The 27815-nt window shown below is 42.1% G+C and overlaps 2 protein-coding genes and 1 non-coding gene across 3 annotated transcripts; all 3 read right to left on the bottom strand.

Annotated features, from left to right (window-relative positions):
- Window positions 1–876: 876 nt before the first annotated feature.
- Window positions 877–4342, bottom strand: RPS20 (ribosomal protein S20). Its single transcript, XM_084849493.1, has 4 exons — window positions 4218–4342; window positions 2411–2510; window positions 1652–1725; window positions 877–1108 (listed from the first exon to the last, which is right to left on the bottom strand). Exons 1-4 carry the CDS (start codon window positions 4218–4220, stop codon window positions 926–928), a joined length of 360 nt encoding a protein of 119 aa, XP_084705619.1. The 5' UTR covers window positions 4221–4342; the 3' UTR covers window positions 877–925.
- Window positions 1789–1854, bottom strand: LOC146346943 (small nucleolar RNA U54). The gene has a single exon (XR_014791658.1). It is a non-coding gene; the product is annotated as a small nucleolar RNA U54 (small nucleolar RNA).
- Window positions 4343–18674: 14332 nt separating the features above from the next.
- Window positions 18675–20657, bottom strand: MOS (MOS proto-oncogene, serine/threonine kinase). Its single transcript, XM_084848065.1, has one exon. The coding sequence runs from the start codon at window positions 20444–20446 to the stop codon at window positions 19397–19399; it is 1050 nt and encodes a 349-aa protein (XP_084704191.1). The 5' UTR covers window positions 20447–20657; the 3' UTR covers window positions 18675–19396.
- Between the last annotated feature and the right edge of the window lie 7158 nt (window positions 20658–27815).

Here is a 27815-nt window from a genome sequence, read left to right as displayed (position 1 = left end):
TTAAAATTGTACCATTGTACATCGCCCAGAGTGGCCAGGTGACTGGACAGATAGGCAATTAAGAAATTTAATAAATAAATAAATAAATATGGGGGCCCTGGTAAAATTCTGAAAACCCAGGGAAACGGGTTTTCAATCTGTATGTACTACTCAGTGTAGCAGTTTCCACATGTTTCTCATTGCCAACGTAGTCCAGTGAACTAACATTAAGTTTGGAACCAGGAGGCAGGCATTCAATTCCTGAACCAGCCAGATCACAGAGTATCCACAGGTAAACTTCTTGGGCTGCATGTTTGTGTGCAAAGTGCTGTAATTTTGACTATACATCAGGGGTGGAGAACCTCAGGCCCAGGATCCCAACCCAGCCCAACTGGGGTCCCCAGATAGCCATGCCCCCTTCCTCTGATCACTTGTTTCCCAGGTTTTATGGAATCTTTTCTCCATTCTAAAAGGATGAATTGCATCCCCTGACACTTAGTTACTGGCAGTAAGAGCTTTAAGCAACAATATCCTGGTATTTTTTTGTAGTTTTGGACCCACCCCTTTCGCCTTCAGCCTTGCTCACTGCTCAAATGAGGCCCTTGAGAACTCCTCTGAAATTGAATTTGGTCCTCAGACTGAAAGAGGTTCCCTCACTACACACGATCACAAGCAGAAGCCTTACACACAATGATACCCCATGCAACTTTTATGGAGGAACAGTTGCCAACTAGTACATTCACATTTGTTTACACAATATAAAAAGTGATGTAAGTGTAGCGACCACCGTTCTTCCTGATTCCTCGCTTACCTAGCCCTTTCTTTAAACTGTGACAAATAGAGGCTATTAACCTTATAGTTCATAATTAAAGCCAAGACCCTGTCACAAGCAAGGAGTGAAGGTAAAAAGTTTCTATCAACTTTTATTGAAATAGATTACAATCATTTAAGCATCAGCAATTGTAACTTCAACTTCTACACCAGGCTCAATACTGATAGATGTTATCTGCTTGACAATCTCTGAAGGACTGTGCAAATCAATGAGACGCTTATGAATACGCATCTGGAAACGATCCCAGGTTTTGGAACCTTCACCACATGGTGTTTTCCTTGTAGTGATTCGCAGAGTCTAAAATTTAAATAAAAAACAGCTGATCACTATATAGTATATTTCAATTAGAATAATGCAGCATGAAAATTAAAATCTTTAAATGCATTTTCAGTACATTTTCATGAAAAAGTAATCCCCATCCACTTACCAGTACCATGTTGCACCCCACTCATCCTCTCATCCTATTTTACCTTCAAACTATTTTAGAGAGTAGGGGGCTGAGTAGTTGTTGTTGTTTTTTTTTTTTAAGGTCTATAACTGTACTCCAGGGATGAGCAACTTGCAGGCCAAAACATCTGAAGGGCTGCAATTACCATCAGGCCTAGTAAGCTTAGGTAATGGTGAAGGATGATGAGAGTTGTGGGCCAAAACCCTTCTTCCTGTCCAACGTATCACTAACAAACTCCCTACAGCAAGCAAAACGTTAGCCAAGGAGGTTACATGGCCCCATTGAAGTATCCTGCATCTGGAAAAACCCTATAAAATCAAGTATGGAGTGATATGTAAAGAAAGAATGTATCTTTAAATAAACAGGATTATAACATAGTTCAAAATACATACCTTGGTAGGCATACGAACAGGCCCTTTGACTTTTAAGTTCTTTTCCTTAGCACCTCTGATCAGATCTGCACAGACTATAAAAATACAGCAGGGTTAAAAGAATTGTATATTCGTCATTATAAAAATTTAATAATAAGTGTTGGCTCAGAATAGCGTATAAGCTAATCACAGCAGTTCAGCTAACATTTTTGTCCTCATTGCCAACTATATATGGGAAAATTATTGTAAAGTTGTCTACACCAACAATTAGAAGTTCTACCTATGCTAAGTAGGAGAACAATTTTATTGGTAGTTCCTTTTCTGGATATGTCCATGTTTTTGTGGAGTCACTCTTGAACTTAATACATGCTATGCTACAAATATTTTAGCTGGATTATGTAATGAAGATTACTGTAATTAATATTAACTTGGGCATATTTTTTCTAAAAGTACACAAAATATAGAAGGGAACTGGATGGTTTCAAAATGGAAGTTTTTACCTCTCCATCAACAGTTAATAATAATAAAACTTTAAAACCGAGTTCACAACTCATGGGCCTACAGACGAGTCCTTAGTCTGCTGAGCTCAATACAACATAGCCATTTAATCAAGCATATCATTCTCAGTTTTAAATATGGTTAACGTTAACAGTTTAATATTATATAGTTAGGCCCACTGAAATCAATGGGCTCAGGTGTGCCTAAATTGGCACAGGATCTGGCTGTAAAAGAGTACAGAAGTTTAGGTATTTAGGATTACTGGGCTAATTTTCTATTTACCCTTTTCAAGAGACTTCACATTGCGACTTGTCAAGGTAATTCTGATTCGATGAATTGCTACTTCTTGTTCCACAGGTGCCTTCCCAGTGTCTTTAAATGCCTGGAACACACAGGTCAGAAAGTTGAGTTTGAAACCCAAATGTTTCCCCAAGAGTTGCATATATGACAAACATTTTCAGGAGAGCTACAAGAGGTGTGGATATTAAAGAGCAATCTACTGAAGCTGTCTAAATGGTACCTAGGGGACCCCCAGCTAAGAACTATAAAGCAGGTGGCTGCTCAATTGCTATTCTTTACATCAGTACCTGCAGCAAACTGATGTTTCCTGCTGCTAAACAAGAGTGGAAAGATTGTGGGAGGTGGTGAAGGGTTAGCACTCATACTAAGAACATTTTGGTACAACACTGACTTTGTTTTAAATATATTATTTTGTGTCCAATGGGTGGGAAAAAAGCTACCTAGCCAGTTTTCAGAATTCAGTTCCACAATGTTCAATGGGCGCTGGGTCTTTTGCATCTGTTTGGGGTTAACTGCCTAACCCTAACCTCAACAAATTGCTTAAACCGATACCTTAACCGCAGTAAGGCCTACTGAAGACACCATAATTCCACTGCCTCTGCCATTACAATTAGTAAAGAACAAAGCACTTAATGATGTTCCACACATGGTGGAACAGCAAACACATACGGGGAGACAATTTTTGGAGCACTTCCACAATAGAAGAATCACCTTTCAAACTTGCTGAGACTTGTGCTCAATTCTCATTTCAGACTGGCATCTTGTGATCCGGATTAAGTACAAAGAACAAAACCCCAAGCATAGTCAGAAACTGCAACATAGCAAGGACTGCATGCGTCAAAACATAGGCTTATCTTCCTTAAAGTATCTGTTCGGCATGAATGCCCCATAACCAACATAGATCTATGCATGCTTAATTTCAGCAAATTCCACATGACAGACCAAATGTGTTCATTGGTTCTGAAATCTGGACCTTGCAAACCCCAATTTACTGACCATGAAATTTCAAGTTTAGCTATAGGGAATACAGACACTGCTCATTTAATTATTTATGTCAGGGCTAGCCTTCCGGAGGGGAAAAGGTGGTTGTGCTGGTTTAGTCTCACGTTAAGTACTGAGGGTGTGTGGGTTAAGAACGAGCACCGCACCTTGATTTTCCCGGTCAGGGCCCAACTAACTCCCCCTCGAGCTGAGTAACGGTTAAGAGCAGTTTTGCTTTTATTTACACCGCAAGGCGCTTCGTCTAAGTATTTCCGTGTAACTGAACAGCCACAGAGCACCGCGCTCAGCGAGACTGGCGCATCCCTCTCCTGTGCCTGTCACTTGGAAGCCAGCCCCGCTTTGCGCGACGGGGTTTGCTCCTCAAGGTGGAGAGCGCTGTAGCCTGCGCGGCACAAAACGGGGGAGGAGCAGGCCGCGGGCTTCCCGAACCAACACACGCCCCCTTTCGCCGCCGCCACCCCACACCCCGGTCTGTCTCTAGGCAAGGAAGACCCAGAGTGGCCGCCCGCTTTCCCGCAGGCAACCGGGAAAACGCTTCTAGCAGCCACAGTGGCCTCTTGGCAAGGAAAAAAAAGGGAGGCGGCCGAAGAGCGCACGCGCAACCACGGCCGAATCACTCGGGCGGCAGCAAGCCCAGATCCGAGCCTGACAACACTGTGAGGCACGGCGCGTGCGCGCACCACGGGGGGGGGGGGCGAAAAGCGACCGTTAAACGGAACTTCCACCACACAACACCTCATCGGCGCGAGCCCACTTTCCGCTCCGCCTCCCCTCCCCTCCCTCTCACCATGGCCGCTGTGAAGCCTTCCTGACCGACTTATTCCTGGCCGAAGCGAGCACGCGAGGCCCAGAGAACAGCGGTGAGTCAGGAAGCAGGCACCACGCTGAAGCAGGCAACGCTCGCGCGAAGAGGGCGGCTGCCGGGAGGGCAGAAGTTATATAGGCTCGCGAAGACGCACCCCGCCTCTTCCCCTTCGCCCCGGAACTGGTTCGCGAGAGGAGGGCGGAGGGAAAGGCGGGCCCACGCGCAAGCCTTCCGCGTAGTGTCAATGAGGCGGAAGTTGTTGCTCAGAGTGTAAGAGAGGGCCGCCCTTGTCGCCGTGGTAGCCCGGCCTCTTGCTGCAAGTAATGGTCCCTTGCAGTGCAATGCTGCACATGTCGACTCAGAAGTAAGCCCCGTTGACTTCAGTGGGAGTGGCTCCCATGTAATTGTACGAAGGATTGCAGCCTTATCCCAGCTGCTGCGCTGAAGTGCGCGCTTTCTGATTTTGAGCCGGAGTGAGAGTCCCTCTCTAGGGGTAAACCTAGTCTCCGCCCTATATATCGCACTGTGTTCCACAATCCGTCTAGCCCTGGAGCCTACCCCGTGCTGACCCGGCGAATCTACCCCAGGCCTATCGAGCTAGAATTCAGCGGGGGCTGTGGCCCGGGAGCCTTCATTCCAGTAGCGAGTAGCTACAGCCAGTCCCTTGCCCCAGTAATCACACCTTGGAATGAGGAAGGAAAACTCCCTGGTAGCAGCTCAATCTTCAGAAGTCTCACTACATTCAATGGGGCTTACCCCCAAGTAAGTGTGCATGGGATTGCTGACGTGAACATTTATTCCCACAAAAAGGGCTATCCTCGGAAGCTATCCTGGGTTAACCAATCTGCCCGTAAGGGAACAGAAGATGCTCCCAGTTAAGGCTTTTAAATGCCAACACCATGCCTCGCTACAGGGGTCCAGACAATGTCATCTTCCACTCATCACCCTCCCATATTTTCCCATCACTTCTATCTTTTCTGTTACTGCAGACAATCTGTTAAGGAGAAAAAGATGGAATGGCTGTGCAATGTCTTCTAACTAGTAATGCTAGGAGCCCTCTATCTGGAAGCACTAAGTGAAACTTATTTCTGACTAAACATGCACCTCTGGAAGTACATAACTGGGTGGGGGAAGTGAAGATGCTAATTTCATGGAAAAACAGTGCAGCATGCAAGGGGAGGTCAACCTTCCTTATTGCACTGTGGTCCCAGGACAGATTGTGTCTCTTCCCCCAGGACTGCTATTTCTAAACAAAAGAACTCGAATATCTGTAAGGGCTAAACTGAACAATACATTAAGGGAGCAATCCTATGCAGATAGATGGCCGCCTGCAATGCACGGCAGGAGGAGTGCGGAGGGGAACCTCTCCATGCGCCAGCTGCCCTGCATTCGTGGCTAGATGGCCGATTTTGGCTGTCTAGCCACGGGGCATCGGAGCATGGGGTGGCTGGATGACACATAGGAAGTATCATACCGGCACTTACAAACTCCCTACCCCTGGAAATGCCCCCTTCCCCCTGGTCTGCCCTGCTCCTACAAGCGCAGAGTGCAGAGACAATCCATGCTGCCTACGAGGTGGCAGGGGAGGGGGTGGGGAGACAGTTCTCCAGGAACTGACTTCAGAGAATGGGCTCTGAGGTCAGTTCCCAGAAACCGACCAATCCTATGGTCATCTAGCCATTGTCTAGCGGCCATAGGATTGTGCCCTAAGGATGCCCGTTAGGCAGAAAAAGGCGTACAATTCCCAGTATTGGCTGGAGGGATGCTGTGAGTTGTAGGAATTTTTTCTGTCTAAACATGCATAGTAGTGCACCCTTAATGTATTGTTCAGTTTATTCCTTATAGATGTCTACCATGAAGTATATGAAAGTATGGATCATACTCTTCTGTCCTGAAACCCATCCTTTTCAAAGGCAGAGTTGGTGAAAAATGTTCTTGCCTATGTTTGTATTGTTCAAAATGTTTGGTTTGACGTATTCTTAGCATTTCTGATTCCTATTCAGTTCTTCAGTGTATCCTAGTCATTGGCCTGGTTTGGATAGATGCTCAACCATAGTTTAGTGTTATAGGGGGGAAACATGTGGCCCTCCAGATGTTGTTAGACCGCAAGTCATATCAGCCCTAGCCAACATAACCGATAATGTTGAGGAGCTGCAGTCTAGCAACATCTGGTGGGCCACGTGTGCCCCATCCTTTAGCATTATGTGCATGCCTCCATTATTTTAAAATGGATGTTCCAGAGGCAGTCACTGAGCTTAGCACAGGAAGCACATTGTTTTGAAAGTTCTGAACATGTGCGAACAGCCAGGCTAAACACCATCAACAGATGCCCCTATTTTTGCACCATTCCCATGTTATATTTAATTTTATTCTTCCTCAGATTCAGCCTGAGCTTGAATTTAGATTATTTCTTTCAAACAACTTCATCTTTACAGCTATCAGACTACTAGGCCTGAACCAGTTTTATTAACTCTGTTAGCCTGTATTTAAAGTTACATTGTATAATTTTAATTATGTTATATAGCGATTTACACAATATTGAAAGTAAACAGCTTTAGTAAGTTCATGGTGCTATAAACCCTTAGTATGAACCCCGCACTCTAGGTTCCATCCAACATCACATGAGTAGACTTCCACTTGCACAATGGGACTTTCGATTCATCTCCTGCCCTCAGATCTGCTCCTGAGGCTCCCCCAATCCTCCAGAGCAGATTCGGAGGGCACACAGGGGAAATCCTGTTGGTCAGACATACAACAGTTGAATACAACTCACAGTTTCTTACAATGTAACAGACAGGGTAAGTGGTAGGTGTCTACACCTATCTCATAATCCTATTTTCCTCAAAAGAACCTATTTAGATTATCATCTGACCATAATTCTGCACCTGGTGGATGATAAATATCCTCTTTACTGCTTTGGAGGATGATATGGCCAAACATGTGGGTGACTACTCATGCCGGAATAGTTTATCTGTATGAGCTTGGTATCAAAAAAAGCCAGGATGACTGCAAGTATACAATATGCAAAACAGGTATTTCATTGGAAGGCAGGATTTCATTCTTTGCTTCAGTTATCCCAAGGAAAAAGAAAAGAAACATGATTCAAAGAACTCTGTGCATCAATTTGATTAGATCCTTTACAGCACAATCTTATTCTTGTTTAGTCAGAAGTAACCCCCACTGAGTTCAGTGGGACATTTACATAGGATTGCTGCCTCAGTTTGATACCTGAATATAGTACGTTGCAGCCTCATTTAGCTTTATATTGCTTCTAGAAATCTTTAAATAAAAGTACCCAGTTATGTCAGCAAGGAAGTCAAGGTAAAACTACACATAATACTATGTGTATTTTTTTGCATTCTTTCTTGAACCTAAAGCACCCACAGAGAATGCAATCTAGGAAAAAAGACCCAACAATGAAAGGAAGGCTTCTTGCACTTTTCCATCCAGTGGTTTAGCTTTATGCTTATGAAGGTATCAGGGTGCAGAGGAACCCCATCTCATTTCTGGAGCAGAAGATTCTCCTAAATATAGTTTCTGTGGCTGCTTCAGGTAAAAAAAATAAAGAAAAAGGAAGCATAGAGGATAATATACATTACTGAATGGCATTTATATTTGGCCTTCTGATTAGTGTCCAGGCCATCATTGCAACCCACTTCATGATTAGGGAATAGGACGTCTAAGTAGATTTGAGTCTCCATACTCGCCCACTTTCCCCCAGATAAAGTGCTGTTCTTTAACTGCACCAACTAATGGCTGAAATTAGGGAGCAATCCCATGGCTGCTAGACAGTGTCTAGACAGCCAGAGGATTTTTCATTTCCCAGAAACCTCACTCTCTGCCCTGTCCCCTGCTACCTTGTAGGCAGTGTGGTTTGTCTCCGTCTCTACGCTCGCAAGCGCAGTGCGGAGCGGGCAAAAAGGGGGCATTCCCAGGGATGGGGAGGGGAGACCACGGAAGTGTCATTGCAATGCTTCCTCTGCACCGTCCAGTCTCCACCACTCCTGCATTGATGTGCCCTGGCTAGGCAGCCAAAGTCTAGCTGCAAGTGCAGGTCAGCTGGAGCACAGAGGAGAGGATCCCCTCTGTGTTCCGCCTGCCCTGCATTGGATAGTCAGTCACTTCCGAATGTGGAGGCAGCTGACTATCCCCACAAGACTGCACCCTTAGATACTGTCTTTCTTTTGGCTACAACATCTATAGTTGCTATGTTGGCCACACAGTACAGCCAGTTTTCATTTCTACCTGAAGGCTCCCTAAGAGGCTAAAGGTGGTTAACAAATTTTTAAAATAAAAGAGGTTGGTGTAATACTCTAATAAAATATTATCTCATTATATATCGCTATAGAAATTCTACATTAATAGCAGATATTTGAATGCTTTTAGACAACTCCTTCTACTAGGGTTGCCAACTGTTTAATACAGTTATCTTTTAAAGTTAACTTTAAAAAATTTGAATTGTACCACTATTTATTTTATTTATTTATTTATTAAATTTATTAATCGCCCATCTGACTGGTCACCCAGCCACTCTGGGCGATGTACAACCCACCATAAAACAATTTAAAACAATAAAATTTTACCATATATTTTTTTTTTTAATACCCTAACCCACCCCAAATGCCTGCCTGAACAACCACGTTTTTAATGCATGACGGAAGCTCATTAAAGAGGGGGCATGACGGAGTTCCCTAGGGAGGGAGTTCCACAGAGTGGGGGCCACCACAGAGAAGGCCCTGTCCCTCGTCCCCACCAGTCTAGCTGTCCTGGCTGATGGAACAGAGAGAAGGCCATCTGAGGCTGATCTTGTTAAGCGGCCTGTCTGGTGTTGCTGGAGGCTCTCCTTAAGATAGGCTGGGCCGGAACCATATAGGGTTTTAAAGGTCAAAACCAACACCTTGAATTTGGCCCGGAAAACAACTGGTAACCAGTGCAACTCCTTCAGCACTGGAGTGATGTGATCTCGGCGGCGGCTGCCTTTAATCAGGCGAGCCGCCGCGTTCTGTACCAGCTGCAGCTTCCGAACCGTCTTCAAGGGTAACCCCACGTAGAGCGCATTACAGTAGTCTAAACGAGAGGAGACCAGGGCATGTACTACCGATGGGAGCAGATGGTCGGGAAGGAAGGGGCGCAGCCGCCGTATCAGATGGAGTTGATACAGCGCTGTCCGGCTCACAGCTGACACCTGAGCCTCCATGGACAGCTGGGAGTCCAAAATGACCCACAGGCTGTGGACCTGGTCTTTCAAGGGTAGCCGTACCCCATTCAACACCAGGTCAGCATCCCCCAGCCTCCTCTTGTCTCCCACCAAAAGTACCTCGGTCTTGTCAGGGTTCAGCTTCAGCTTATTCCTCCCTATCCAGCCACTCACCGTCTCCAGACATTTGGACAGGGATTCTACGGCCAACCTTGGTGAAGATTTGAATGAGAGGTAGAGCTGCGTGTCATCCGCATATTGATGACACTGCACCCCAAACCTCCTGATGATAGCCCCCAGTGGCTTCACATAGATGTTAAATAGCATCGGGGAGAGGATGGAACCCTGTGGCACCCCACAAGTAAGTGGCCACTGGTCCGAAACCTCCTCCCCCAGTGCTACCCTCTGGTACCTGCCAGAGAGGAAGGACCGGAACCACCGCAATACAGTGTCTCCAATGCCCAACCCCTCCAGGCGGTCCAGGAGGATACCGTGGTCAACGGTATCAAAAGCCGCTGAGAGGTCGAGGAGAACAAGGAAGGAGCATTCACCCCTATCCAGAGCCCTCCTCATATCATCCACCAAGGCGACCAAGGCCATTTCTGTCACATGCCCAGGCCTGAAGCCCGACTGAAATGGGTCTAGATAATCAGTTTCTTCCAAGTGTGCCTTCAACTGCACCGCCACCACCCGCTCAATCACCTTGCCCCAAAATGGCAGATATGAGACTGGGCGAAAGTTGTTCAGAACTTGAGGATCCAAGGAGGGCTTCTTTAAGAGCGGTCTTATCACTGCCTCCTTGAGGGCTGATGGCATCACTCCCTCCTCAAGGGAGGCGTTCAACACCGCCTTGATCCCCTCACCCAGTCTCTCTCTGCAGCTCATAATGAGCCAAGATGGGCAAGGATCAAGTAAGCAGGTGGTCGGCCTTACAGATGAAAGCACCTTGTCTACTTCATCAGGAGGAAGAAGCTGGAACCGATCCCACAAAACCGGTTTGCCACAGGCCGCCTCTTGCTCACTAACTGTATCCACAGTGTGCAGAGTAACACACCTAATCTGATCAATTTTATCTGCAAAGTGCCTTGCCAAAGCCTCACAGGAGGCCTTAGAATGCTCCAGTGGTTCCGGAGCCACAGGACCGACCAGGCTCCGGACCACTTGGAACAGCCTCCTGGGGCAGCACTCTGCAGACGCGATGGAGGCAGCATAATATTCCTTTTTTGCTGCCTTCACCACCACGTGATAGGCTGAAGATACAGCTCTAGCCCGTGTCTGATCGTCTTTGGAGCGAGACTTCCGCCACCTGCGCTCTAGCCGTCTCACCTCCTGTTTCAGAGCTCGTAACTGCGGATTGAACCATGGTGCAGTCCGAGCCCTGTTCAGGGGGAGAGGGCGTTTCGGAGCCACCCGATCTAATGCCCCAGTGATTCCGGCATTCCAGCCACCCACCAGGGTCTCGACCGAGTGGCCGTTGGCATGCCCCAGAGAATCCCCAAGCGCGTTCAGGAATCCATTTGGATCCATAAGACGCCTGGGGCGGACCATTTTAATGGGTCCTCCACCCCTGCGGAGGGGTTGTGGAACCGAGAAGTCCAACATCACCAGATAGTGATCGGACCATGACAAGGGGGTGGTGGATATACCCCCGACTTCCAGATCACTCCCCGCTTCTCCAGAAACAAACACAAGGTCTAGTGCATGACCGGCTACATGGGTGGGCCCAGTTAGAATATGGTGCAGCTCCCAGGAGGCCATGGTCTCCATGAAGTCCCGAGGTGCTCCTGTGAGGATGGCCTCCGAATGTACGTTGAAGTCCCCCAACACCAGTAAGTTAGGGGACTGTACACGCACATCAGAGACCACCTCAAGCACCTCGGCCAGGGAGTCAGTCGTGCAGCGGGGTGGACGGTACACAAGCAGAATCCCCAGACTGCCCTTTGGGCCCAACCTCCAGTACATGCACTCAGCAACCTTGGTCTCCACTAATTAGAAGACAATCCTTAATAATATTTTCATTCCAAACACCAGAACAAATATAGCCTCAGAAAATAAACAAGTGTGCCTTAAAATCACAGGCCCTCTATTTAAAGTTTGTTGTTGTTGTTCGGTCATTCAGAAGTTAACTGTCACTAATTAAAAGTGATCTTCACCTATTAAGCACCTAGACTGCTATTGTATTTACACTTACCCAGGATTAAGCCCCAATGAATTCAGTGGGACTTGCTGCTGAATATAGGATTGTGCTGTTAAAGATTTAGTGGATTATTTCACCCATTACAGGTAATAATTACGCAGATTAGTAAATTAAGTCGCAAACTTTAATAATTTTAGGCCATGTTAATATGGTGGCTGGGTTCACACAACATGCTAACCCACAATGGTTTATTTTCTGGAATAACCCATGATGGGTTAGCATGTTGTCTGTGGGGTCTTCCCCACACACACAGTGGGTTATTTTCCCCAAATAAGCCACCCTGAGAACCCACAGTCTGCAGTAAGGGTTATTTCACCTATGGTGGGTTAGCATGGGTTATGGAGATCGCTTACAGAGCTGCTCCGCAAGAGCAGCCCAGAACACTGCTGCCATTCTGCTCCTCTAAAGTAATCTCTGTTACCACCCCAAAGGAAGCTGGGATACCTGCCCGGCTGAGTGGAAGGACTACAGAAGGAGGAGGGGTGAGGGGGATGTAATGAACTACTCTGTGTAGCTTGTTTGTCTGATTATCTGATGGGAGCACAGTAGGTTGTTTGCATCGCCATCCACGCAGTGTAGCTTGCCACCCACCATGGGTTTGTGTGATGTGTGAATTCAGCCAGTATGTGGAGTTCTCAGTTACATATTCATATATTAGCCATCTAGTGGTATATCCCTTCAGTTACACCATCCCTAGCAGGTAGCTCCTTTTTAGTACTTTCAAAATAGCTTTTTTCTAGGCTAAATAGTTATCCATATTTCTACCATAAAGGGTTTTGCCATTAAATATTATATATGACAAGTTTTAAAAGACAAAGGTTGTAGATAATTTGAAATTGATACACCTATTCCATTTCCTCCTCCCAATTTTTAATAAATTAGAAGTTGGGTAAGAGGCTAGAACAGCCTTCCAGAACCTAGTGCCTTCCTGATGTTTTGGACTTCAACTCCCATCAGCTCCAGCCAGCATGTTTAGTGGTTAGGGATTTTAGGGGTTCTAACTCCAACCTGCAGGGCACCAGGTTGGGGAAAGTTGGTATGAGGTGCGCAAGACTTGTTTTTTGTTACAAGACTAACAGATCTATTGTGGCATAATCTTGTGTGGGCTCTAGTACATGAAGGATTATACCAAAATAAGAACAGCCAAATTAACATAAGTAATTGGCAATACGTTATCAAAACAAAGTTAGGAATTCAACAAAGGCAGAGGGAGAGAAATCCTTGGTCTCAACTAAATTAATAGAGTCAACATTACTGGAGTTAAATGTTTATCAGATTTGATTCTACTAATTTTGGCCTTAAACACCACCAAGGATCTGTCTCACACTAAAGGTGAAAAATTACCACAACAGAGCTAGCAATTGTGATTGCTACTATTGTGATTCCTACTATTGTGAATCATCACTACGCTTATGTTGTATTTACATTTCAGAGTTATTCATAGATATGTCACAGGCCTCTTGCATTACACAATTTTTTGGCTTCCGTCTTTATTTTCCCCCATACTTACATATCTGTTAACTGAGAACAACACTTGATGCATTTGAGAAAGTGAATTCTAGGCAATGAAAGCTGGTGCCCCAATACATTTCTTGGTCTTTAAGATTCTGCAACACTCTTGTTTTATACATTTTGAAGCACTATACACTCTCTTCCTTAAGAGAAATTGTCAAGTATATTCATTCACTGCTTGCTTTTCTACCATAGATAGAAACTATTCATTATCCTCTTGGTTGCAAGAAGATGCCAGGGATTTTGGATTATGGGGGAAGAGAATTAGGGCACAATCCTATGCATTTTTAGACAGAAAAAAGTCCTATAACTCCCAGCATTCCCAAGAGTTGTAGGACTTTATTCTGTCTAAACATGCATAGGATTGAGCCCTAAGTTCTTGAGAGATGTGTGTCTATTAGGAACTAGGTCTGGGCCCCCCCAAAAGGTGCCTATGGCTTCTTTGGCACCTGCCAGGCTCTCTGTCCCCACATACATACATACATACATACATGAACTGGGAGACATGCCTGATGCAAAGCATAAGACTGGCCTCCAGCATAATCTTTATTTCCAAGAATGCCTATGGAAGCCACACAGGCATTCTATGGTGAGCAGCTGAAGCCCAACACTACACAGAAAAAAGAAAAAGGTAAACGGGATGGTAGGGACATCCTGGGGGCTAGAGAGTGTGGAAAGAGCATCCTGGGTGGCTAGGAAGAGAGGTGAGGAGTGAGGGTATGTTTTGACTTTGGGGTGCATATTGTTGACTCCTTTTGGTAGAAGGGGTGATGTGATGTGTGTTATCTAGTTTGTTTGTTTTTGGTATGGGGTGTGGTTTGCCTGTTTTGTTTCATTTTTCATGTGGGTGTTTTGTTTTTGCCTGTGTGTGTGGCTGTCTCTGAGCATCACCAGTTTGCGTTCTATGCAACAGTATTTTGTTGCTCTTTGTGGGGGAAAATATATGATTTGACATTTGGGGCTGAGACCCCACCTCTGCTTTGTATTCAACTGCTTTGCTGAGTTACTTGTCCATGAGCTTCATCAGTTTGCCTTCTCTGAAACTGGGATTCCAAACAGTGGTTTGGAATTAAGATCCTGTATCTACCTTGTATTTAGGTTCTTGAGCAAGTTATTTTTCTTTTAGCCTTTTCAGTTTGCCATCTAAGAAATGCGTGTTTTGTGATTGGCTATACAGTCATATGGTGGTTTGTGTGTGTCTATCCATTCAGGTTTTAAAACCTTTTCCTATTGCATTTTTCTTCAGCAAAATTTGAATTCAGCCATCCCCCACACTACTTGAGACCCAGAGAGTTTTAAAGCTGGTTTGGTGGAGGCAGCCCAAGGAGGGAAACAATTTCCACCTGGTAGTAGCAGAAAAGGTCAAAGGAAAGGAAGGGTAAAAAGCATTGGTGGCATACTACAGGGTGTTTCAAAATGATGGACCCAATTTCAAAGCAGTATATTTCACGATGGCAACATGTTACAATTACACCAAAACTTACAAACTGTTTAATGAGTTATCAAGTTTTACTAACCATTTTATAAATGCTCTGTGTGCCCTCCACCTGCTGTGCAGACAATATCAAGAAGATAGTTGAATTCGTCCCAAACGCCTCTCAAGTGTCTTCTTCCACTGAAGTCACCGCTGCCATGATTCTGTTTTTGAGGTCAACCAGATTAGTCACTAATGGTGGCACAAAAACATGTTCTTTGACATATCCCCACAAGAAAAAGTCGCAGGGTGTAATGTCTGGAGATCTTGGGGGCCAAGAGTGTAGCGCCAAGCCTTGGGGTCCCGTGCGGCCTATCCAACGTTGAGACAGTGTGTCATTTAGAAAATGTCAAACCTGCAGGTGCCAATGTGGCAGTGCTCCATCTTGCTGAAAAATGAAGTCATCGGAATCTTTATTAAGTTGTGGAAAGAGCCAGTTCTGCAGCATTTTGAGATACGTTTGCTCCATAACTGTGTTTCCCTCGAAAAAGAAAGGGCCATAAATGCCTTGTGTTGTGGGGTCGCCATCTTGTGAATGGCTGAGGCTAGGGGCTGTATGTGCGCTGAGAGAGGCATCTAGCGGTTATCATTTGAAACTCTATGCCCCACCTTTTCAAGTAAGAGTTTCATTCATGGGCGGTTCGTGCTTGCAGAGATATAGCAATTTCAAATCGGGTCCATATTTTTGAAACACCCTGTATTTTGCCTGTTTTCCCTTCCAGTCATGGAACAGGATTTTGTCGGTCCATGACAGTGTGCAGCACACTGCATAGCCTCAACATTCCTGCTGGTCCTCTACCTTCAGAATTTTTTTTTATTATTTGGTATGTTTATCTGAAAAAACTAAGTTATTCCATTATTTAAAAACCTGCCAGTTTAAGACCAGAGTTAAGGCTCTCTCATGTTGGCTCAAGCTCCATAAAATCAGGGACTGGAAGCTAAGGCTAATGCCTTAGGTGCCCTGTGAGCAGTAGCAATGTTGGGCTCCTTCACACTGAGCTTTTATCCTGCGACTGAGATTGCTCCTTCACAGAAGTTTGCAGGCTCTTTACATGACGCCATGATCATTCAAGGCGTCTCCTGCACTAAATGCCCTTTGTTCCGTTTTTAAATAGATCAGAGATAATGAGCTATCAGATTACCCTGCTGTATTCCGCTTCAGTTTCCTCCATGAAAAGAGTAAAAGTGGCAAGAGGAGGTGCGAGATGAATGAAAGATAATGGAAAACTCAGACACAGGGAGAAGGAGGGGGAAGGGGGTGGGGGAGAAGGAAGCATGTGAAAAAGGGAGTAGTGATCCTGCATTTAAAATAGAACCAGAAAGCCCTGTTTCAAATGCAGGATTTTAGGCTGGTGTAGAGATGCCCATTGTGCAATGTCACAAATAGTGCTTGTTTGCATGGAGGATACTCCATGCACCCACATTTCCTAGGTGTTTTAGGCCAAATCCAAATGGCAAGGATGGAGTGTCTGGGACTGGCAAGGATGTCTCACATTGTCTTGGTCCGATACAACTTTGCCAGCACTTGCTGCCATAGGCTTTCATGGGGCAGAAAAACCTTAATAACTTTTGAACTGCTGCTCAGAACCTTTATCAAAGCAATGAAAGACACACCTCCTTGACAAGCCTGAAGAAAGTACATAGTTTTCATGAGAATTTGAAAGAAATTTCTAGTATCAGCAGTGAATCCACTAAGTAATTATTTATGCTGGATAACGTGCAGTTATTTTAAAAAGTAATTGATAGAAGCTATTATTTCATGGGTTTTGGAATAGAGAAAAGGCATCACTAAAAATGTGCTTCTGGGTGTCTGACAACTGCACATGTTGCTTTGACCGTTTTGGAAACCGGGGTTTTACAGCAGATATACAACTGAACTACCTAGACAGAGCTGTTCTCATTCCTGTGCTTATGTGCATAGAGACAGTAATGAATAAATGAGAAGCAAGCATATAACTCAGTACACGTGATTTCATGTTGCTGCAACAGCAACTGCAGCCAGATACTAGTATATTTCTGGGTTACATGCTATCTCTTTCACACAAATACAAGCAGGCTGAGCTCAAGGGTGTTCACGTTACAGTAGGAAGTTCAGTTGTAATACCTTGAGAACATGATTTCTGTATCTTTGTAGTATATCATGCACATCCCATTGCCAAATATATTTTTCAGAATTTCTGTACATAATTGCAATTTGTTTATGTATCGTAAGAAAGTGGTGTTCTGTTAAACAGTGTAGTTGCATGGAAAGTATTAGGCACAAATTCAGTAAGGAGATACCTTTTTTTAAAAAAACAACTGCTTATTTTGGATTATTGTTTAAATAGATACAATTGTGAGAGCGATTTAAAAACTAACTTATATCTTAAGCTTGCAACAAATAAAACAGTCACTTGGCAAAACTTGATTCTGTTAGAAACAGGCTGTTAATGCAAGAATGGGCATTGCAGTTGCTCCCAGCTGTGTTCCTAAAACACTCCATTATGCAAATTTATGTAACTTAAGCCAAAATCTATACATACCAACAATTACCACCATAGCCATAATACAAGATTATCCCCACCCCCCAAACAGCAGCACATGGCAAGTCTCTTGAAGTGTGGAGAATTCTAAAAGCAGTTTGAGGAGAAGAGGGAAAGGCCATAGTGCACACTCCTGGAACACCTGGAGACCTCTCTCAACTTTGGCCATAACTGAGGTGGAGGGAGCTGTTCTCTACAGTAGCTTTGAATATTTTTTTTAAAATAAATACAGTCAAATGCATTTCTTGGCATACAGTTTTTAAAAAACCAAACAAACATAGGTATGAAAAATAGGACTTGAAGATGTGCTGGTAATGTAATATAAACATAGCCCCAATGGTGAACATTTAAAAAAATTAAGCAGTAACACCAAAAAAAAAAAAAAAGTAACAGGAATAACAATGTGGCATAAGATTTACAATAGCCATAAAGAGAAGAGTTTTTGCATTGGATGTCAGTTGTAACCACTCATCTAACATTTAAAAGAAAACAAAATTAAACCAAACCAAACCATTAGTTGTGTTTTCAGGCCATCTGAGGGGTTGTTCCAACAGAATAGAAAGGATTTCATCAGATCTTAGGTTCCATCACCATCTCACTACCCATGGGGCATGTCACATTGCACATATGAAAAGCACATAGCCATGAATGCATAGCGAAACCTTTCTGCATTATCACTATTAGAAGTTAATGCTTTACATGTCTCTAGTTGCCCAAATTATTTACATTGCAGACTATGTTAATACAAGCTCTGCTCAGCCAAAGTCAAGTTAAATAGGTCAAGGCCAGATGGACTTTCTCCAATCCTAATTTTTAGTCCTGGTAATTCCAATTTCTGTACTGGAATTTTCCAATAAGAAGTACAAAGGAAAATAAACTATAGCATAGTGTCAGTAATACTCTGTACCAAGAATACATATTTTCAAGCAACAAAGCACATATATGGTTTGAAGGTTATTGAACTCTTATGTTAAATACAAATGTCCACTGAAAACTCAAGATCTTTGTTTTGTTAATAGAAAAAAATATGTTGGTAACATTGGTTGTGTACAATCTAGCGGCTGTGTAATCTTAATAGCCTATTTATTTGTATCTCAGTCCCATTAAATTTAGCATGACTTGGCTCCCAAGTACTTCCTCTGAAGTAATCCTATTGTGCTCAATGGGCCATACTTCATAAATATGTTTGAGTAACCTTAATTAAGACTTGTAGTCTCAGCAAAAAATGTTTTTTTAAATTATCATCTTCAAAGTGTTTGTAATTCAAATTATGGCAGAAAATATGGAAATAATCTAAACTCCTCCTCTCTTGTTTCCTCCAAATGAGAAGAACTCAGGGAAATAATACTTGATTATTCATTAGTCTATGAAGTCAATTGCTAGGTAGTTAAACTTAAAAACAGAGAGGTACCTTTATTACCTGGAAGTGACAGATGTGAAACAGTTGTATTTGCCTTATACAAACTATATCTAAGCAAATCCATTTTCTATTAAGGCTGCAATCCTATGCCCACTTACCTATAAGTAAACCACATTAATATCAGTAGGGTTTACTTCTGAGTAGACATGCTTAGAATTGCACTGTAAGTGTACCATCTAGTGTTAGACAGCTGGACAGGGTAACTAAGCTGGAGACAGTGTTAAAATATTGAGATAATATGTTCATTTAAAACAGTATATATGGCTTCCTTACCAGTTTGTAAAAATGTATGGATCACTTAATACCTATCCATATAGTAATTGTGCCCCTGTTCCTTGAAGTCAATTTACCTTGGCTCACAAATAGAGAAAAAGTGTAGAAATTAGGTAGCTCTACTTATACATAAAGAAATAACATTTTCAAAGAGAAGGAAAGAACAAACATTTTTCTTTAGATATGTTAAATTGTAGCCATGCAATCTAGTCTATGAATTTTTACTGAGAAGCCTCATGGTCTTGAATGGGGCTTTAGGCTAACATCTACCTAAAAGTGTGCCTAGGATTGCAACGTAAACCTCAGATCTTCAGCATATTTTGGCTTATGACTCCCCACCCTATGTGGATCTTTTTTGCATTGACCAATAAGAAACTGAACATTGCTAATGTTCTTCTGAGAAGAACACTTTCAAGCCCACTAATTTTCTATAAAGAACTTTATTTGATCACCAAAAGTATCTTTTTTGAAGCTTCTAAGTACTGAGAAGAGTCAGAGAAATAACATAGACTAATTAAGCAAGCAAGAAGATGATCAGCAATAAAACTGGAGGCAAGACAATTTTTTTATACTATTAGGTACAAGGAGAGAAGATCATGGAGGAGAAGTTCTGCACTAGGACGCTCTGCGACATCAGCTTTCCAGCAGCTTCCAATTATGGTCTCAAGCTGTTGCCCAGTGGCTGATTCTGTAAATACAGCTGCAGTCAGAGACGGGCGCAGGTTATAAGCTACCACAGAGTAGAGTACATACTGGCGCTCACCCAAATAAGGCTCTTGCTGTGTAATCATTTGCCACAGGGTGATGGCAAAAGAGTATATGTCCGCTTTGGGGGTAACTCTTTCACCTTTAAGAAGTTCAGGAGCACGGTGAGTGTATGTCCCCCCTTGTTGACAACGTTGTAGGCCTGATGATGCAGCATCCTCTAGCTTTTGGGAGCATCCAAAGTCTCCAATCTTGCAAACATTTTGTTCTGTGATGAATATGTTAGCAGGTTTTAAATCCAGATGCACAATCAACTGTGAATGGAGAAAGACTAAGCCTGCCACAATGTCACGAGAGTAGCCCAGAGCATGAGCTATGCTCAAACACGCATGGCCACATCCAAAACCATCATCCTTCCTTTTTGCTGCCATATTGCCAGTTCCATAGATAACCTGATGCAGAGTGCTGTTCCCTACATATTCCATTATTATGGTGCCCAAACTATCCTGATTGGCAGGAGCACATGTGCTGGCAGCTACTACATGCACCACATTGTTATGGTCAAGGCGTGCCACATTTAGTTCTGCCCAGAAGCTCTGCCTTGATGCCAAACGATTCTTACTGCATTTCTTCACCTGCTTTACAGCCACTGTAGCTCCATGGTAAATAGCCTTGTAGACAGAACCAAAGCCACCAGAGCCCAGGGGGTGCAACAGACACAACTGATCCCAGTCTATAGTACACCAACCTAGACGAGGGGGTAGCCGACGAGCCCTGGGTGAAGGACCTTCCCCCCAAAAGAGTTTTTCACCTTTGACAGGAAACACCAGGGGACTACTGCAGGGTCGTGCATTCACAGATGGAGGAAATTCCAGATGGAGAAGACGACTAAGAGGAAGAGGGGATGGCATAATTATCTAGACATAAGGAGTAACAAACAGAAAATATAGAACTTCTTCCAAAGGGGAATATGGGAGGATTAAACAATCTTTCTTGAGTCTGTTCTTTTGCTTCCATGTTCCCTTTCCCATCTCATAAATGACTGCATCTGATTTCAGATGACAAACTCCAATCAGTTTCAGATGACAACCAATTTAGTAATTAATCCCTAGTTACTTTGGCCTTAAAGAGAATTATATTACAGCCCTAATCCTGAACACACTTACAACACAATCCTAAAACTGTTTACTTAGAAATAAGTCCCACTGACTTCAATAGGAATTACTCCCTAGTAAGTACTCTTAGGGATGGTCCTTAGAATTTGGGCCTTATCTTAACCCCATATGGCTTTCTAGTCCTTTATGTTGCTTTTATTAGTCACATTCAAATAAATAAATAGAAATATAGACTTGTCACTTCTAGCACAGTTTCTTCAACTGTACAAGTGAAGCTGCACAACCGGCAGAAATTCAACAGTCACTGCATTCTCAATGTCAGGAACAGGTGCAATTGTTGAATTTCTGCCGGTTGTGCAGCAGGTAGAAGGCACAAGTATCCTGTCAGAAGAAACTGGTAATGCTACAGAGCTATATAGCCTTGGATAACAGGAATTATTCCCAGTTTTACAGAATGTAAGTGGACAATGCTGCTTTAAGATTGTTCTTCAGACTACGTTGTTCTGAGTAGTCCTGATGAAATCAAAGGAATGGTTATTCACTTATAAACATCTGCTTGATCTATTATTGGAATTAGTTTCATCAGTGACACCTACACACTACAAAAACAGCAACTGTTGATGCTAATGGCAATTTTCCCATGGAGCAAATAGGAACTGTGGAATAGGAGGGACCAATCCACATTAGAATCTTACACAGGCCAAAGAGTTAAATCATTCCCCCATGCCAGGATTCCTGTCTAGATTTGGCTCTCTGCAGCTGCTATCTAGTAAATAAAAACCGAGCACACAAGGGCCAGTTGTGCTTATGGTCATATCTACTTTGGTCCTCCAATCTGTAAGATTTTTTTTTCATACTATGCAAAAGATCTCTCTCCTCCCAACATTCTTTCCCTTGTTTTGAGCTGCCTTAGAGGTGGCTCAAATTTAGCTAGCAGGCATACAAGTCCTTTAGGGTTTATTAAGTCCTTTGTTTTTTTCTCTTTATCTGTAAAATGAGAATAATGTTTATTATTTACCATTTTCATTATTACATGAGAAACAAGTAATAGGAAGTAATAAGAAGGTAAAATGAAGGTTCAGTGCCTGATACCATATTTGAGATGGTTAACTTCTGAAATTGCTCTCTGGTTTTGCTCATGAAAAATTTGTTTTACTTTACCTATTCTTTACCAAGGCTTCTCTAATCCCAAACAGAATTGGATAGAGAAATATATGATAATGATAATATAGTTGAAAATTTGCAGTCTTTTAAACAATTAATTGGCCATAAAATATATACTTCCAGTAGATCTCCACAGTTGCTCAGAGTGTTACACAATATTTAGTTGCTTTATTACAGAGCCTGTGTGTAGTGTAGTGGCTAAGAATGTGAGTTATGCATCATAAAGGCCCAGGGACAAATTTAACTTCAGCCATGGAACTATATGTGGCATTAGGTAACTCACATTTTCTGAGCCTTAGTCTTCTCCAATATGAGTACATCAATACTAGCCTACCTTACAGGATTATTGTAAGGACGATTGAAGCTGTAATCCGATCCACTTTATTTGGGAGTAGGTTCCATTAAAATAAGGAGGCTTACATCTGGTAAATAAAAATCCAGTTGCTCTGCAATGTGAAGCAATTCTGTTTCCCTAGAATTTCCTCCATATAAATGCTAAACACCATTAATAGTATGTTCTAAAAATATGTGCCATCCGATTCCAAGTACATTTACTCAGAAGTAAGCTCCACTTATCTCTATTAAATTTCATTCTGTTTTCTGCCTAGCACTCCAGTCTGTCAAGATCACTTTGAGTTTTGTTTCTGTCATCCAAGTTATTACCTATCCTGCCCAATTTTGTGTCATCTGCAAATTTGATAAGCATTACAAATACAATTCTAAGTCAGCTATGCAATATCTGACGAAACAAAAAACATTTTGTCTTGTTTCATGAAAATATTCCATTTAATTCATCACAATCCTTAGTGGAGGAATGGTTACAAATACTCTTGTACATACATACATACATACTCTTGTACATACATACTTGGATGACATACACTTGTAATTTGTATCTGATGCATTGAAGGCACTATCAGGAAAATGGCAGGGACCACAAAAGTAGAATCAGATACAGGACAGTGTGGGATTTGTTCTTTTTTTGTTACAGAAAATGTGATACAGCCCAGTCCTAAGAATGCTGACTTGGAAATAATGTCCACTAATATAACTTATGCTAAGCAAGTGTAACTGTGCATATGAATGTAGCATTAATAGAGAGTTTCTTAAAACCCAAGGTATCAAGCTTTATAGAATACATTAACATCTGTCATGATATTTAGGAAGTGTATGAAGGAGTTTCTGTACCATCATTTTAAAATTCTAAGTTAAGATGTGGAGAGTACTGAAGAAAAAACTGCAGAATAGGTGCACATACATGGAGATCAAAACTACAGTGTATAACTTCTACTTATAGTGGTGGCACACATATACATTTTTTGTGTGATTATAAGCCACCATCTATAGTGAAGACCAATGATTGGCTTGTGCTTATTAAAAGAATCATCTGGATTAATCTTCTGGATCCATGACAGATTTTCAAGTTAGCATATCGTGCAGGAATACCCATTGCTATGTTTAGTAAATTAAAATGCGTATCTACATCGTTGGGCCAAAAAAAAAAAAATGCAAGGAAGGCTCTGAATGTCAAACTTTATTCTTGTATAAAGAATATTCTTGTATTCCAGCATAACGTTATGTATTTTCAATCAAAATATATAAAGCACTGAAATATTTCCCCATCCCTTCAACTGCTCCCTTAAACTCTTCCATTTTGATATTTTATGAAAGCATGAAATAAATATTTAGCCTACACTCAACCTATGACTGACTCTAAGGAGTTTTGCTCGGAGCGAAGTTAATAAACTTACTTACTGATAAGCATGCCTTAGGCTACAAACTTGGGGAAGAAGTCACTGCCTCCGCAACCTCAGTGGGACTTAATTCTGAGTAAATATGCTTAGGATTGGGTAGCCCATATCTCCAAAACAAACCAGAGTACAGGTAGCTGCATAGCATATATATGATGCTTTTCGGCGATTGAAGTGCTTTAAAGAATACATTATTTCACAGCCCAAATAGATCCATGACCTCTTGGATAGACACGTTGTATTAGGTTTGTTTCTTAACATTATTAAGCACACATCAAGGATGTTACACAGTGAATTGTACTAAATACAATACTTTTAACATATTTTATACATGTGCAACGGTATAGTTTCATGCTAACAATTTTTTAGATTAGTATCTTAGGAGGGGTAAAGGAAAACATTTCTTCAAAAAGCGTTTGGAATATGTTTTATGGGTTTCAGAAATGACCACAAAACTTGAACTTCAGACTAATACTTTTATAGGTTTCCTAAAGGTATGGATAAAATATAGACAAATAAACCATTTTATTCTTCCCTTGATGGTGTTTTTAGATATTAAAGATTTTAATAAATATGGTTGAATTAAGGATTTGTTGAGGAGGAAGAAATGAGCTCCAATTAAATTAATGGATTTGCGGAATAATGAGTGCTTTATTTATTATAAAGATTTCCCTACTGCCAAGTATGGAAGAGACAGAAGCTCTGATTCAGTTTTTGTAGGTGAGAAACTATGTATTAGAAATGTCAATCTAATCAAATGAGAGTTGATAACTTTTGAGAAATAGATTTTATGCAAAGTTGGCCAGGAAGGGAAAATCTCAGCAATTTATTACATTCTCATTCAAATTGGTTCTAGTAAAATCATATATATTAAACAGGAAATGAAGTGGAACTTCACTAGAGAAATAGTATATCCGCAAGATGTCCAAATGTGTAAGAAGCTTGTTATGTCCAGATGATATTATATTGGAAACAAAAGAAAATTACCAGACTTGGATTTGAGCAAATATACAGAAGGAACTTACATATGTGGTGTGATATACACTAGTTAAAAATTATTAAGTGGAGATTGTAATTTGGATATTTTCAGTTCTGGATTCAGATGCTTTTTTGGGGACTGAGGCTGCCTTGGTGGATGACTTATGTTGGGAACTGGATATGGGGAGCATGTCCCTGTTGGTTCTGCTGCACATCAGCAGCTTTCAGTGCCATCATCCTTAATAACCTTCTGCACTTTCTAGTCAAGATGGTGTTGGGAGGCACTGCTTTGTGGTGGGACTGGTCTTACTTAACAGATCTGAGGGTGGAGGTTCAGGGCTCTGATTTGTGGTAGATCTGGTCCAACTTGACAGATCGGCAGGAGTGGGGCTTGGGGCATTGCTTTGTGATGGGTCTAGTGCTACACATACATCTAAAAAGGTGATGCTTGGAGACTGTTTCTCAACCCCTTGGCCTATAGGGGTAGGCAACCTGGTGCCTCCTGATGTTTGGATTACAATTCCTATAAACCCCAGCCAGCATGGCCAATAATTTGGGATTCTAGGAGTTGTAGTGCAAAACTTCTTGAGGGTATCACATTGCCTATCCCTGGCCTATGGGATCCTTCAGAATTCCATCTTATCCCCCATAGCCACTGAGAGTGTTCATCTAAAGATCTGGGACTGTGTGCCATGCTGATGACATCCAGTTCTCTCCATCTAATGCCAAGGAAGCTGTGGAGCTTCTAAACCTATGTCTGGATGCAGTGGTGGAGGCTTCATCAAGACAAGATAGAGGTCCTGTTAGTCAAATTAGGAAAGCTAATTTGCGATTAGATGTACAGCCCGTACAGGACAGCACTCCCCTTGAAAATCAGCTTTGCAATTTGTCATGCTCCTGGATCCATTTTTGCTCCTGGATGGCCAGTTAGTGGATTTGTCCATAAGTACGTTTGCAGTTTTGGCTACTGCACTGTGTCCCTTGTTGGATAAAGCAGATCTAGTTACCGTTATGCATGCCTTGATCATATCCAGATTAAATTGCCTTTAGAGGTCTGGTTGTTTGGGACACAGGACAGGGTCGTGCCATTTACCTATCCCAGGCTGTGGAAGTGGTTTTTAGTTGGTCAAAACACACTATTGTTGTAACAAGTATTTGGATTTCCCTTCTGCTTCATTGTATATTGATCACTTTTTTAATGCTCTGCTTTTTTGTATTTGTAAATATATTTTTATAGTTACAAGCTGACTTGGTTTTTATAGTTACAACCTGACTTGGGTCTTATTATGGCTGAAAGGGTGAAAAATTTATAAATAAAATTATATGCATATTAGAATGTAATAGAATGTAGAATCAGAATGTAAAAAGAGACTGTATATTTGCTTCCAAACTCTCCTGAGATCTTGCTGTTAAATGATAGAGCAAGAGAGTTCACACACTGATACCTAGCTAAAAAAAAAAAAAAAAAGGATCCAGATTTAATTCAATACTTTATTTGTAGCAGCAAAATACATTGGAAAACTGCTATGGGTTTATGCCAGAGATGGCTTTTAAAGAATTGGCACCTCATAGTTATGAAAAAAGTATAAATGTTAAGCTGAGAGAACCCAGAATTAATACTTTTCATGTAAAGTAGCATAATTTTAGTGATTTTTGGAAGAATGATGGACAAGCTTATTGTACTCAAAAGGCTGTGGCTGACACTGAGATGGTTTACTGGAAATTGTTGTTTAAGAATATTGTATTTAGCAGAACTCACTGTATGACTTTCTTCATGTACATGTAATGTTAACAAAATAGTACAATCTGTCTACACAAGGGGGCAACCTTTCCTTTTTGTCTCGCATGAATGTGATTTGCTAAAGAACAATTTTGAAATGAGCCATTTAAAATAATTTGATTTCTAGTACTTCAGTGCTCTTTTGCTCTGATCATGAGAAACATATTTAGATTTGTATCGTATACAGGGATTCACAAACCCAGTGAGCGATTGTGACTGCACTCCTCTCTCCACCCCATGTGTCTTCTCCACCACATTCAGTGAACTGAGGACTCAGGAGAATCTTCAGGCTGGGGGTTTGGAGATAAGGTATTATAGGACTTTTTTGTGCATACTGGGAGACTACTGCTATTTCCTATCTTCTCTAAACCCCGCTGCAAAGTGAGAAAAGTCTCTTCTCCTCAGTTGTCTTTTACTCTCACACCACACAGCAGTAAATGGTAGTTACCGGCATTTCTGCTATGAGGCAGTGACAGGTTTGTTCCAGTGGTGGTGGTGGTGGAAGCAAGGGAGAACAGAAGTATTGGGGTTTATAAGGTAGCCAGCTTTGACAGATTTCTTCATCCCGCACATCAGATGTTTTCTGGTCCCTTGTGTTAGTATCTTGCAGTGGTGTCAGTAAAAATAGGACACAGACCTGAATGTTAACTGATATGGTCACATCTTCTCCCATGATGACTAACTGCAGGAGTAGGCATCTGTAAGCATGTGTGTACAGAAAAATTGTTGGTGGCCTTTACTTTGTAGCGATATAGTTTGGCAAGAGAAGATGGTAGATCTGACTTCGGGTGCTTCCAGATTAGGCTTTTCTCCCACCATTGCCCAGCCTCATTCATGGAATTTTATGGGGTCACCGGAGAGAGATGTCTTCCACTCGTAATCCTCCCATATTTCCCAACACTGTCTTCCATCTTTTTTCTTACCACAGGAATCCATTAGGGAAAAAATGATGACATAGCTGCAGTATGGCTTCTGACTTAGCATTAAGCCTCTTCCATATGGAAGCACCTTGGAAAGCAGCCGTGGAAATGTAAGAACTCTTGTTATGGCTCTGGAGATTATTCTGCTCAGCACCATTCTAATGCTATATTAAAAAGAACTGGCTAGGGCTGATGGTATTGCAGTCCAACAACATCTAGACAGCCACAAACTGCCCATCCCTGATTTAAACATGAATACAATTCCCCCTTCTGTGTAAACAATTCAAATAAACCTGCCATCTTTTTACAGACAGCCTGTTACTGCCTAAATCTGGAATGTTATCACTACTTTGCTAGAGTCATTTTTAGGACTGGTAATCTGGCCAAATCAATGGATTGATTACTCATCTTTTCCCCAGATAGTTGTCAATTTACTATCTGCAAGTCAGAAAAGTTGTTAGAATACATTAGTATCTGAAACCTAGGTTGTTGCCTTGTGCAGAATCACACACACACGCACGCACGCACATGCACTCACACATACACAAAATACTTAACTCCAGGCATATTTT

Source organism: Heloderma suspectum, chromosome 4 (genome assembly GCF_057233095.1).
Source record: "Heloderma suspectum isolate Gila_16-S chromosome 4, 16-S_ref, whole genome shotgun sequence".
Lineage (NCBI taxonomy): Eukaryota > Metazoa > Chordata > Lepidosauria > Squamata > Helodermatidae > Heloderma > Heloderma suspectum.
The sequence above is the reverse complement of the archived record's forward strand: the minus strand, read 5'-3'. Positions and strand labels throughout refer to the sequence as shown.

Excerpts from the sequence above, each read along its gene's own strand:
- RPS20 (XM_084849493.1), bottom strand. Across the intron at positions 1,726-2,410 it reads TGTGAAGTCTCTTGAAAAGG|TCTGTGCAGATCTGATCAGA; the intron begins GTAAATAGAAAA and ends GTATTTTTATAG. Across the intron at positions 1,109-1,651 it reads CTGTTCGTATGCCTACCAAG|ACTCTGCGAATCACTACAAG; the intron begins GTATGTATTTTG and ends TTTAAATTTTAG.
- MOS (XM_084848065.1), bottom strand. The coding sequence starts at position 20,446 with ATGCCATCCCCTCTTCCTCTTAGTCGTCTTCTCCATCTGGAATTTCCT.